Raw genomic sequence first — 13,102 nt, forward strand, 5'->3', positions numbered from 1 at the left:
TGGTTCTGAGCGCCGGTCGCTGAGTCGGACCTGGAAGCGGGCTGTCAGAGGGGCTGGGCAGCAGCAGGTGGAGGTGCTCCCTGTCTCCCCCCTGCTCCTGGAGCCACGCCTTGAACACCGTCTCCATGGCAAAAACGCTGTTCTCCACCTGCTGCAGGTCCACCTCCGTCCCCAACATCAGTGAGTCTGCAGAGACACAAACACACAGAAATCAGACCATTTGATATGCTGCAAGATAAACGACTTTTTTCTAACGTCGTTTAAACATCAGTAATTCTCCAGACCCTCTGATGATATTTAGGAATTTATCTTTGGGCTTTTGTTGCTTTTTCACTTATTTTTACTCCAATATTTGCAATAAATAGGGACCACATCATCTACTTAAGAGACACTGCTGGTAGGAAAGTGTCCATAAGCTCCAATGTAAAACTGGGTCTTTGCTATGTTGTCAGTTGTTGACACAACATTGGTCAGTTTGGGAACTTTTTATGCCTGAATGATTCGTATGTCAAAGTGACAAAACAAACAACATGATCTTCCTTTTCTAATGCTTTTTTATTGATATTTTGGAGACTACCAAGTGAAACCTACTTCTGGTAATTAAATACAAAAGTCAAAATCACACACTGTGTGTTTTTATTGAGTGTTTACTTCCTTTAATTCTGATGTTTATGTTTTAGAGATGATAAAAATATTACATTGACACCCACCTCAAGGACGGTAAGGCACAAAAGATCATTAATACAGAGTCTCAAGAGATGTTTACGAGCGGTTTAATGGAAAATTATGTGGAGGGAAAACATTAGATAGAAAAAACCCCAAACATAATTGAAGTTTATTTCGTCCACAGTCAGAAGCTTTGTGGAGCAATCCAGACATTTCACTTAGGTTAGAGTAGCGATACTTAATGCTAATATAACCCAAGTAAAAATACAAAGTATGGTATAATAGAAATTATTTTTTTCCCCAAAAACGTAATTAAATGTAATCAGTTGCTACACACCTTTGGTTTTATGCAATAATCAAATTTACAGAGAAACCGAATAATCGACAGGTTTCATAAATAAATGTCTGAAATTTAGCCATTTATGTCTATAAATATAAAACTATATAAAAAGTATATATAAATATAAAAAGTGTGCTGTTGACCATTGCTACATAGAGTTATTTAACATGTGCAAAATATTTCAAAAGCTTAAGACGGAGGTTTTCTAAAGGTTGTATTGATAATCTATACAGCCGTGTCTGAAGTCCTTCCTGAAGCAGGCAGAGATAATAAATGACGGCCAAGAAGGGACAAAAATACAGATAAGAAAGAAGTCAGTGCCTCTAAGTGCCTGAGCTGACAGTAGAGAGGCACTAGCTAGAAGTAGCTAATGACTAAAGGAAAGTTTTCACAGACCTTAAGGAAGCTGGATGAATTTGTTCATTATGATCGACAACAACATGCTCACTCTCATTTGTCCATCAAAACGTGTTGCTTAGGGGAATTGCTGTCTATGGCCACTAGATGGCGGCATTATTCTACACACTTTAAGAGCCAAACAATCTTCTGGAGTGTCATTTCAGGGCTTCACAGTCACTTGGTGTAACTTCTCAACATGCCCGGTGTGCAGAGATTTCATGAACTTCTGATGTTTTCCATGTAAAATAACTTATCAGAATGTATTTTATCCAGTTGTTTGTGCTTATCTGTTACTTCAAAGGACAAACTGGCCACTTTTTCTTCTTCTAACCATAACTTTTCCTCTTTCATCCCCAGCATCCATTCATTATCGCAGGCTTGACAGAAACCGTATAAACTCGGCTCGTCCGTCCTCCCCTTTTTTCCTGCTGTTTAATAGTTAATGAGCCATCAGCGGATAACTAATGGGGCTGGAGGGAGAGCAGAGGATCAGGAGGTCGACAGAAGGGAGGATATGTTGGACGCAGAGCAGGAGAAAATGGATGAAAATATCCCCACTCCCCACGTCTGGATGATATTAAGCGAAGCTAAATCCCTACAGTAGACTGAACTATCTATCTGATCCATCATGTGCTGTTAGCTTTTTGGATTGGCTGCCAACATTTGCAGAAGTCCTCCGTCTGTGCGCTTCGTCTGAGAGGAAAGATTTGCGTTTGCTCGTTCTCCTCTGATTGGTCCCTGTGAGAGTCAGAGAGGTTAAAGGAAGATTTCAACTTTGCTAGTAAGTCATGAATTGCACGTCTGCTGCAACGTGTCAAACAGTCACACGGGAAAGTCGCCTTCGGATTAAAGAAAACATCCCTTAATTCCTTCCAACTTTTACTCGTCAGTATAATAAGACAGCTGTGCAAGAATCGGTTTACATACGAATGAATTCCAATAAATAATTTTAAAGTTAAAAAACACAATAATTAAACACTAATCTTGTCCCCTGGAAGTTATATTATTTATGAAGTAACATAACTTAAAATTGCTTTCCTTATGTCACAATAAAAATAGATTTTTACAATATATACACACCATGTTTCATAATGTCTCTGATTCTGTCACTTCCTGCCGGCTCTTTTCGTTGCCCATCCTGTTTCTCGGTTTGTGCTCCAAGCCTCGTCCACTGTTTTCTTATTTATTCATTGAAAAGCGCAGACAGAAATCCCCAAGTTCCTGTCTGCCTGCTTCAGAACCCAACAGTTCAATCAATCAATAAAACAAATAAGGAGCATGGCTCTGGTCTGCCTGTCCTCACAAACTGACTGACTGGGGAAGAAGAAGATTGCACACAGCAGACGATGAAAGCCGTTAAATTAAACGACACACCGAAGCTGCGGGTTTGTCTGTTCAGCTAAATCTTTGGAAGTCAGGAACTGGTTTTGACTGGACAATGTCTTTTGAAATTACTAGAGCAAAACTTGAGTCATGTTTTTCATTTTTATCGCAAACCCTATTGTAATTTCCTTTGAATTTGTCTTAAAGAGAGTTTGACTGCCTCCCAGGAGTCCAGATTGCTGCTGTTCAGCTTTTAACCCACAATAGAGGCAATATTACATCGGTTTTAGCTTTGCTTCAGTGGTTATCAGTTCATTTTAGAGCTCTTTTTAAAATCCAAGTCCTTACCTTCGAGCTTTTTGCAGTCAATTCCTCTTTTGATCACGGATCTGACCCTAATCCACATCCTTAGCAGCAGTCTGTTGCTCAATACCCCAACACACTTTCTGAGCATAAAGGAACTATAACTTCTGATGATTCTTTCAAAAAGCAGCTGAAGGCGTTTTGATTCAGGCAAGCTTTACATTAAAGGTTGTTAAAGGTGTTTAGTAGACCAGAAGGTCTGTGGTCCAATGAGATGAAAGCTTATCTCCATGGCCATCACGTAAGATGTTATGTGTTTTTTGTTGTTGTTGTTTTTTTGTTTTTTTTACTCTGATTATCGCCACAAATACATCATCTTAACTGTGAGGAATAATGTTGGCAGCATCATGCTGTGGGGATGCAGCTCTGGATGCCCAACATACAGCAAAAAACTCCACTTAAAGACAACAAAGAGAATGTTCTGGAATGGCCTAGTCAAAGTCCAGATCTCAATCCAATATACAGATTATGTATTCAAATCAAAAATACTTTATACACCAAAGGGAAATGAAACATTGTCATAACTCATATCAATAAGTTACTGTGGATGGGTGGGAAGGATTTCCAGTAGCAGTCAGTCTTGCAACGACTCTGAATAAGCCTCTGGCTGAAGACTGTTGCTTTATGACTGTTATAATATGCTAACACCTCAATTTCTGGGCAGCAGAGATGCTAACACAAAGTAACATGTCCTGAATGACACCATCTGCTAATCCAGCTCATTTGCTTTTGCCGCACCTCTTTAAATCTCTGTCTGGCAATTAAGTGGAAGGGATAGTTTGAACTTCCTCCTTCTGTCTTTCCTCTGCATCCGTCAACCCTCTGAGATTTGAGGTCGTAGTTCAGGGCTTGTTTTATATTTTGATTTGATGATCTGCTGCTCCCAGTTGTAAAAACAAAACCTTGTTACCACGGTTACACATCGTCACAACGGTCCGAAAGCAAAAGCGTAATCCTTCCAGCTCCACAGCAAGAGGGAATAATTGTACAAAACAGTCATAAAAAGTCAACAAGAAGGACAAATCAGAACTAGCATAAGATAAATACTCCAACACAGATAATTAATATTTATTTTAATTACACAAATTCATTTTTGTGTACTAAACTAACACTACTGAACATGTTTTAATTTCTGACAGCAGTAAAGCAGTGAAACATCTAGCATGAAGAAAGAGAAACTTCATGTTTTCTTCTTGGGAGAGGGATATAGATCAGAAAAAAAGAAAGTTAGAGGACATTAATTACCACTTTCTACGATAATGTCAGTAAAGTAGGAAAGAAGGATAGCAGTGAGGAGGAGCCATCGGAGCCGGAATAAACACACGGAGAAAAACCAGGAGGATAAGACGAGATAGAGGGAAGACGGATGGGTGAGCTGGGTGATGGATGACAGACCACACCGTCAGCAACGTTCGTAATTAGACCACCGAGTCTGCTCGTGTTTACGAGGGTCTGAGGACGTGCTGCAGAGGGAAAGGGAAAAAAAAGAGGCGTTTTATATCTCCCAGTTGTTTAAATACTGAAAAGTGATGCTTTAAAGAGGGAGAGCAGTCAATCCTCATGAGTGTGTTCGACAGAGAGCAATAAAGCAGCAAGGTTACACGTTTCACTTCTGGGGATTTATCTGCTTAATCCTCCTGTGGATATCTTCTTCCCAATCGCTGCTCGGTTGGTTAATAGTGTGTATTTAAGTCAGGTAAGATTGAAAAACAACAAAAATCAATTACGTCCAGCAGCCTTCCTAAACCGCTCTCCCCACATTCTCGGTGTTTTGTCCCCGCCTTTTTGCTCTGATTGGAGATGAAACATTCATTAAATCAAGAGCCGGAGCAAGTGACCTAACCCTGATCTACAAGTCTAATGGTGCTCCTGAATCTCATTAGGTTTTCCTCCATGTGTTAGCGGGTGCAAACCCTGCTATGCATGTTAAGGTTAGCATGTCGGGCGGCGCTAGTATCTCATTAGAGATAGAAACGTATGACAAGCCTCCTGTATGCAATCATGGTTTTCTAAATTGCTGCATTTAAAGCGTGATTAAACAATAATTATTCAAGCCCTGCAAACATTAATGCAGAAACAGATGCATTCAGATGCATTTGCATTTCTTTTTTTACATGCTAATGACATTTCAAATAAGGAAAACTAACAAGCAGGGCTGCGTGTGGCAGAATGGCAGAGCCTCTGTGTTTGTTACCCCGTAGATGGAGGCTATTAGCCGTCGATGCAGATGTTCAGGGTTGGACTTCTGACCCCACGACCCTTGCTGCATGTCTTCCCCCCCTTCCATTTCTGCCACTTTTCTGTCCAAAATCCTGCTAATAAAGGCTGATAGTGCCACTAAATCTATACTAAAGATGTTAGTGAGCACTAATTCAGTTCAATTTAAAAGTACTTTATTTATCCCAAAGGGAAATTAAATGTTGCAACTCATTTCATCAAAGTATCTTCAAAGAGTTGTTGTGAATGGTGATGTTCCAGTAGCAGTCAGTCTCGAAACAAATCTAAAAAGGCCTCTGACTGAAGACTGTTGCTGTATGACAGAATCATGGCTGTCACAAGATGTTAAGAGCTAAATTAATGTGCTGAAATGTTAATGACAAAAATCCCAATGATCCTGGAGTTACAGAAAACAGCAAGTGTTTGCTTTAACTTCAGAGTAATAATTTTTATTTCGTAATTTAAACACTTCATGTTTACACTATTGCTAGCCTCTGGAGCGGTTTGAGTAATAGTACGTTCTAAATATCATCGGAAAAAAGTATCCTAACCTATATATGTTAAACACTTAAATTGTTTCAGTTCCGTTTTGACTTAAATGTATTGATTTTAATTTGTACTTTTTATTGTTGTTCTTTTATTTTGTTGTTATTTCCCTTTGGTTGTTTTGTGCATAAATACCTCTGTTTGCTAGTCGGTTTTTTATGCAATAATTGGACAAAAAGAACATTTTCATCTGCTCTGATGCTGTTCAATAAATATTTAAACATGCCAGTTTAGGAGAGTGTGGTCAAGAGGTAAGCAGAAATGTAAAACAAAAAATAAAACCACCCATTTTAAGCATCATCCAGCTTCATGCTTCAGTCCTACTTTTAAACCCTTTCATGTTTATGTTTCCAGCAGCAGCAGAAAGCTGATCTAAGCAGTAAACTCCTTCAGACAATCCCTATTTATGCTGCCTGCTCAGCAGCAAATTGCAGATAAAATTAAAGAGTTGGCTGGTGAACAAATTAAATATTTAGATGTTAAAGTCTCAGATTATTCCAACGTGATATATTTTTGTGGAGTGTTATTTCTAGAAGCACACACAGGTGAAATGCATTTGTCTCTGACCACCCACAGCTCTAAAAGCCCGACATATACACATTTCCAGCTGTATTTGTTTTGCCCATTATCCATGAGGCTTTTACTTCTGCTTGTGAAATGGAGGATAATCAGATTACTTGCTTTATCTAAGAGATTGTGCTCTTCCTCTCAGCTCACACGCTCCTTGACGAACACACAGTAATGCTTTCTTTTATCTGTGAATTAGGACAAGTGCTTCATCCTCATGACCATTAGCCGTTTTAACATTAGCTTCTTTGTCTTCAGTAATGACGCTAATGCTGTACAAGAAGAGGAAGCTCAGAGATAAGTACTGGTGATAAGGATAATGGACTGTGTTCGGGATAGTGATGGGAATCCTGGTGAAAGCTTCTTGCAAACTTTAGCAAATTCCATGATCTTATCTTTGTGTGGGTAATTAAAGGTTCAAGGCTGCTTTAAGGTGTTAGGTTAGAAAACAAAATCCCAAGCTTTGAACATCTTTCCAAACCCTGTTCATCTGAAATGGAGACAACAAAGCTGCAAGACAGGACGAGTATTAGCTGTGCACTCCACAAATTTCATAGAAAAGTGGCAAGAAGACAGCCATTGTTGAAAGAAAGCTGTAAGACGTACAGTTTGTTTCACAAAGAAAGTGTTCTGGACAGACGAAACCAAAATTAAACTATGTGGCAAATGTACAAAATGTCACATGGTGAGCAACTAAAACTACCCGTAAACACAACACCCACATCTCGAAACGTGGTGAAAGCGGGAATGCTTTTCTCCAGCAAGAACATGAAGCTGGTTGGAGATGATGGAAGATAAATTGAGCTAAATACAGGGTGATGCTTTACTTAGCACAATTTAGCAGGGAGAAAACCTGCTAGAGGCTGCAGAAGACTTGTGATTGGGTAAAGAGGTTCCCTTCCCAGCAAAACTACCCTAAACATACAGCAAGAGTTACAAAGCTTGGTTTAGAGCAAAATTATATTAATGTTTTAGAATGTCTAAGATTTATGATTTCGTTCACAGACAGTTCAATCAAAGAAGATTGAGTAAAAGTTACAGTTTCTATGCACAGCCAGCAGAGACATACTCTAATGTTTTACAGCTGTAGCAAAATGTAGTTTTACAAAGCATTTTTTGAAGCATCACATTGGAAAAGTTTCCAAAATTCGAAATAAGTTTATCAATTTCACAAAAACGTTTTTACATCTGCTTGAGGTGGTGTGCCTTACCAGAGGTACAAAACTCTGAACATTTTCAAAGTTCAAGCCTCCAGCTTAGAGGGGATAACTCCACAGTTTTTCAAACTAGTTTGCGACCTCTACATCTTATTACGTCAACATCTTACGAAATTACGATTCGCGTAGCTTGGTTGATTCGCTCCAAACCAGTGGATGGAAATACGTGTAATTGGCATTTTCTTTCCTGCAATATTTTAAAAGTTTGCTCAAAATTTGCAAGGCAATTGGATGGAAACTTTTCTACTGATTTGCAGGGATTGGATAAAAATGCCCGGCACACCTTTGAAGTCAATGACGAAGTCAGTGATGCAATCTGCTGGGTTTCTTTTGACAGAAACTACTTTGAATAACTAGTTGAGCACACTGTACTGTGAATTGAATTTAATTGAAATCCAGGGTTTTAATCACATAAACCGTTGAAAACCATGCATCGTTTTTCTTCGACGCCACTATCATGTTCTTAGTCTGTAATATGAAATCCCAGTAAAATTGACTGAAAGTTATGTAACGTTCAGGTGTTTTAATACTGTGGGAAATTAAATGCAACAAAAACATGGCTCTAGGCAATATGAGCCACTCAACAGTATATTTTGTGAAGATTTTAAAGGAGCGTGAGGTTCCTAAAACGACTTGTGATCCTTGCAGTATTATGCATTCTTGTGCCCGTATGTTGACTTTATTCGACACTGAGGCCAGTCCCCTAATCGGTGCGAGTTTCAAAATGTGCCTTAACATGAAAGTTCTGCCGTCTGTGGAATTTCCCGCTGACATCAACATTTTTTTCCCCCCACAACGACACTGACAGCATTCACTGTGTCCTTGCTTGTCAGCATGTCTGTGTAAATATTAATGATGAATGGCGCATTGATGCCGTTTGAGATGATGACAAATAGGACATTGATCATCTGGTCTGAAACAAGAGCCCTCGCCACACCAGAGGCTGTGTGACCTAATTGCTTCAGAGTCACTTCTGCTAAAGTGATGCGGTCGCAGCGAGCATTAATTCAGACAGACGGCTGAAACGGACGTGAAGATGAGGGAAGAAAAAGCTCTTTCATCTGGCTGTCAAAGGGGAGGCAGAACAAGAAATCATTCAGAGAGAGTTGAACAACTTACAAATAATGCAAAGCTTTATCTGATTACTTAAAGGTAGCATGATGCTCCAAGAGGTTTGACTTTTATTTATTTTCTGAACATGTCTCTGCAAGGTTTATTAGCCGATTCTAGAATCTCTCATATTACATTCAAATCCTTTTGTTTAGCTTTGAAAATGTAAATTTAGGTTTAAAAACATGTATTTTTCCAGCTGGAAATGGGTGGTGTAGCCAAGTCCTGAATTGAAATTAATAAACTGTGGTGGGGTTTGAGATTATGGTGAGCTCATTGTCAAAAATGAACCATCAAATTACCAGTGGAAACACGTAAAAAGCTGCTTAGCAAACATAAGAGGAATATCGTCGCAACGTACTTCTCAAAATGTAGTCTTGTAAAGCAGTTTGTCAGATGGCCTTTAAAGTAATATTGAGAGTCTTTTTTAGTTGAGCAGCTTCTATAGAAACTAACGTGAATGAGCCTGAATGCAACTTCTGATGGATTACAATGGTGGTTCTTTCAACAAGCAATATTGTATTTGCAGCTCTGGAAAAACTTAAGAGCCCCCTGCACTGAACCTCATAGAAAACCTCCTGGTTATTCCACCAAATATTGATTTCTGAACTCTTCTTGAGTTCAAACATTAGTATTGTTGTTTCTAAATGAATATGAACTTGTTTTATTTGCATTATTTGAGGTCTGAAATCACTGCATCTTTTTCGTTATTTTGACCATTTCTCATTTTCTGCAAATAAATACAACATTTTTACTTGGAATTTCAGAGACATGTTTTCAGTAGTTCATAGAATAAAAGAACAATGTTCAATTTACTCAAACATTTACCTATAAAGAGTAAAATCAGAGAAACTGATCATTTTAAGTGGTCTCTTAATTTTTCCCAGAGCTGCATATTTAACAGTATGTGAGATTTTATAAGTTTAAAAGCTGGAGATGCTGGGGATTGAACCCAGGACCTCATACATGCAAAGCATGCGCTCTACCACTGAGCTACATCCCCTGCTGGAAGTAGCAAAGTGGTCTCTTAATTATTTTTCAGGGCTGTACATGCATATATTTCTTGTTGAGTTTTTGATGCTTAATGGTGATAATGAATAATTGTGAGAACTACATCACAGAAACACAGCAAATTTGTTATGAATGTTGAAAATTTGGGGTTTTATTATCGTACTGGATCCTGCTTCTCTCTCAAAGCTAGAAGAAAATTGGCATCAGCAACGTTCTTACCACTCCTGGATTATAGATTTATATATGAATACTTTCGGATATGATTTCTAAGTTACTTTTTTGCTCTTAAAGCAAAAAAGTCATTGTGAAATGTAATGGTAATGGTGAGACAAACTAGTTTAGCTTAGTTCAAGCACAATCTGGGAAAAAAATGAATTTCAGGGCAGAAAAGGACACGGAGACTAAGTGAGGACAGCAGCTGTCTGCCTTCTTTGAAGCACTTGGAAAAAGAAGATACAAGTATGCTTGATATCAGAGAGCCACTTGAAAGAGGAGTGAGTTACACAGAGGGATCAGAGAGCGGTGAAAATTACAGAAAATATCAGCCACACAGGGGCAAGGAAAGTATTTTAATTTAACGGAGGAAATTAATCACTTCTGTCTTAATAAAACCACCAGATGTCTACAGACTCTACCTAAAAGAATCAACAAGAGATCACAGTGGATTGTATGTTAGTATCTGAGATGTTGATATAAATAAAACAAGGGGCTCAGCACGACTACAAGAGAAGTTAAACAGAAAGGTTTGGACACAGGGAGTTTCAATAATAATCCTGAAGAAAATGGAGGAATCACAAAAATCAGAGTGTAGTGGGACTGTCCACATGGACTGGATTTTATGCTGTCGCTGTGTAAAGGATCTTAAAAGTGACCAATTATGCTTCCTTGAACATGTTGGCCGATACTAAACATGTTCATTACATTTATTGCACAAAATAGTATTTAGATAATGACATTTTTAGAAATATGGTCACTTTTGCCTATTTTGAACTCCTTTCAGAATGAGCTATTTTAGGGAGTTTTGTCACTTTAAACCCAAATAACCTATTGCTGGCCACGTCCCCAGCTCAACGTTTACACTCGTGTGTAAAAATGGCTGCAAACAGATGCTTTATACAACTGTACATCTTTGCAAAAAAAAGCAGAAGTGGAGCCTCCTGCACAATCCAGCCTCCTAATATTTTCTTTTTGTAAACAAATGATGACAAAAAAGATTTTTCAATTTTTCTTCAGTTTTCCGAAACAATAAACCTCATAATACTTCAGACATTTTACCTCATAAATATTTAAAAGCAAGACTTTTTACCTGAGCCTGAAGTAGACAGGTATATAGAGAATAGCAGACACTAAAGCTATACACCTTCTGGATGTTTTATAGCTATCAGTCTCTTTGAGAAGCGTTTTAGTTTCTCTCTATACCAACCATCTGTCCCATCCCCAGTGTAAAGCAGGAACCAAATCGAAGCTGTTTCCTTTTGCCAGCTGAACTACGACTGACACCCCACCATGTGTCAGACAGCCTCTGTCTTATCTCCTTAGCTATATTCTAGATCTCTAATGTATATTTTCTTGTGTGCCAAGCAGAAAATGTAAAAGACAAAACAGACTGACGGACAGCTGCGGCGTTGACACAGGTGAGAAGAGGACATGTGGATGTTCGTCATGACGCAGAGCAGCCAGCCAGTTTCGGTGACGGGCTCAAATCTGGTGCAAACAGAGACGCTGCTCTCCATCTGTGTGGCCACCTGCTGTTCTGTTAATGCAGAGGTGTGAACAGCCTAACCTTGGCACTGACCGAATGTGCACGTAACAAATAATTTAATTACTGTTGGTGAGAAAAAAAAATACCTCGTTCTCCCTCATTTTGTAGCCAAGCATACAGTAGAAGGGTGTTTGTGTGTGTGTGTGTACCAGCAGGTCTGGGTAGGGATTTGCCTCTGTGCAACCACACACTGAGCCGAACTAGCTCACCAAACGAGAGCGAGAAGACAATTCGAGGTAAATGTCTGCCGGTGTGCGGCTGCAACAGCAGATGAAAGGGAAGCGGCTGGTTGTAAAGCGGAATTACGATTTAACACGGAGCCGGAAGAAAAGAACGGCGTTAATCAGCACCTCCCAGGACGAGGATTCACTCAAGATGAAATGAAAAGGTTCAAGTTTAGGAGTGGATTCAGCAGCAAAGTCCCTTAAAGGTGCTGGAACGCTGTAACCGTGACAACACGTGATGACGCAAGTAATGATGTAAATATTTATTCATCAAATAGTCGGAACCAGAGTAAACCGACACCACAGTTGGCAAGTGAAAAGCGCTTTTGATGGTGCAAGTGGGTTTCCCATTAAAAAGGACTGAAAATGCAACAGTAGTTCACTCAGTGTTTTATGATGACACCTGTGCCAAAGGGCCTGCAGCTCAGTGGAGGAGAATAAGCTCTGCATGTAGGTCCTGCTTTAGTCCCCAGCATCAATTGTCACCAAAAGTCTCACTTAATTCCTATTGATATATATTGGAACCTAAAAGCTCCGCTCATGCATATTTAATAGATGTCAAACGTTGCCAAAGAAAATCCAAAACAAACAATTTAGAAATATTAAAATTCTACAAACAAACACATGGTATCCAGATGACTCTGTTTCAATGTCTCTTCTGTTGTCCTACTCCAAAGCATTATGATGTGGTAACCTTGCAATGTTTAACACACACCAGAAAACCAGCAATTTTTCCTCTCTTCAGTTAAGTTCAAAGGCTAGAAGAACAATTTCCACAGTTGGGTTGTCTGATTCACTCTCAGTTGGGCTGCAGTTCCCACTAAAAACAGCTTGTGTTACCTTGTGCTGTGTACTTTTAAGAAAGGTTATAATTGTTATTATTGTATATGTTGTTTATTGTTGTGGTTTCTTGGTTTTGGTTTTTTCTCTTTTCCCAGGTTTAGAGGCAGACTATTGACTCTATGTTTCTTTTTACTCCTCTAATACAAACAATCTCAGTCTTTCCCTTTAAATCCTTTCTCCATCTTTCTTCCTTTCTTTCTCATCTCTGTGTTCATTACATTCTAAATTAACACAAACCAATTTCTAATAAAGTTTAGAAAGTTTAGAAATAATAAAGTTTAATATACTAATATACTATTAATATACTAATTTCTAATAAAGTTTAATATACTGTGTATATATAAAAAAAAAAAAAAATTCCCTTCTCACCCTCCTCGGGTGGTCTGTTTCATCCTYTGAGCTCGGGTCCTCTACCAGRGGCCTGGGAGCTTGAGGGTTCTGCGCAGTATCTTGGCTGTGCCTAGAACTGCACATTTCTGGACTGAGATGTCTGATGTTGTTCCTGGGATCTGTT

The 13,102-nt window shown here is 38.9% G+C and overlaps 1 protein-coding gene and 1 non-coding gene across 7 annotated transcripts in view; both read right to left on the bottom strand.

Moving 5' to 3' along the window:
* The window catches only part of m1ap (meiosis 1 associated protein), a 74,844-nt gene that overhangs the window by 47,996 nt on the left and 13,746 nt on the right, over positions 1 to 13,102 (bottom strand). For all 6 annotated transcript variants that reach the window (XR_536175.1, XM_008435950.1, XM_008435951.2 and 3 more), the window contains exon 5: positions 31 to 186. Coding sequence is in view for 5 of the 6 variants with exons in the window: in XM_008435950.1 (XP_008434172.1) it covers positions 31 to 186 (156 nt within the window). In the remaining variant the exon portion in view is untranslated. The remainder of the gene's footprint in view (positions 1 to 30; positions 187 to 13,102) is intronic.
* Positions 9,680 to 9,751, bottom strand: trnaa-ugc (transfer RNA alanine (anticodon UGC)). The gene has a single exon. It is a non-coding gene; the product is annotated as a tRNA-Ala (tRNA).

This window comes from Poecilia reticulata, linkage group LG18 (assembly GCF_000633615.1).
Source record: "Poecilia reticulata strain Guanapo linkage group LG18, Guppy_female_1.0+MT, whole genome shotgun sequence".
NCBI classification, from domain to species: domain Eukaryota; kingdom Metazoa; phylum Chordata; class Actinopteri; order Cyprinodontiformes; family Poeciliidae; genus Poecilia; species Poecilia reticulata.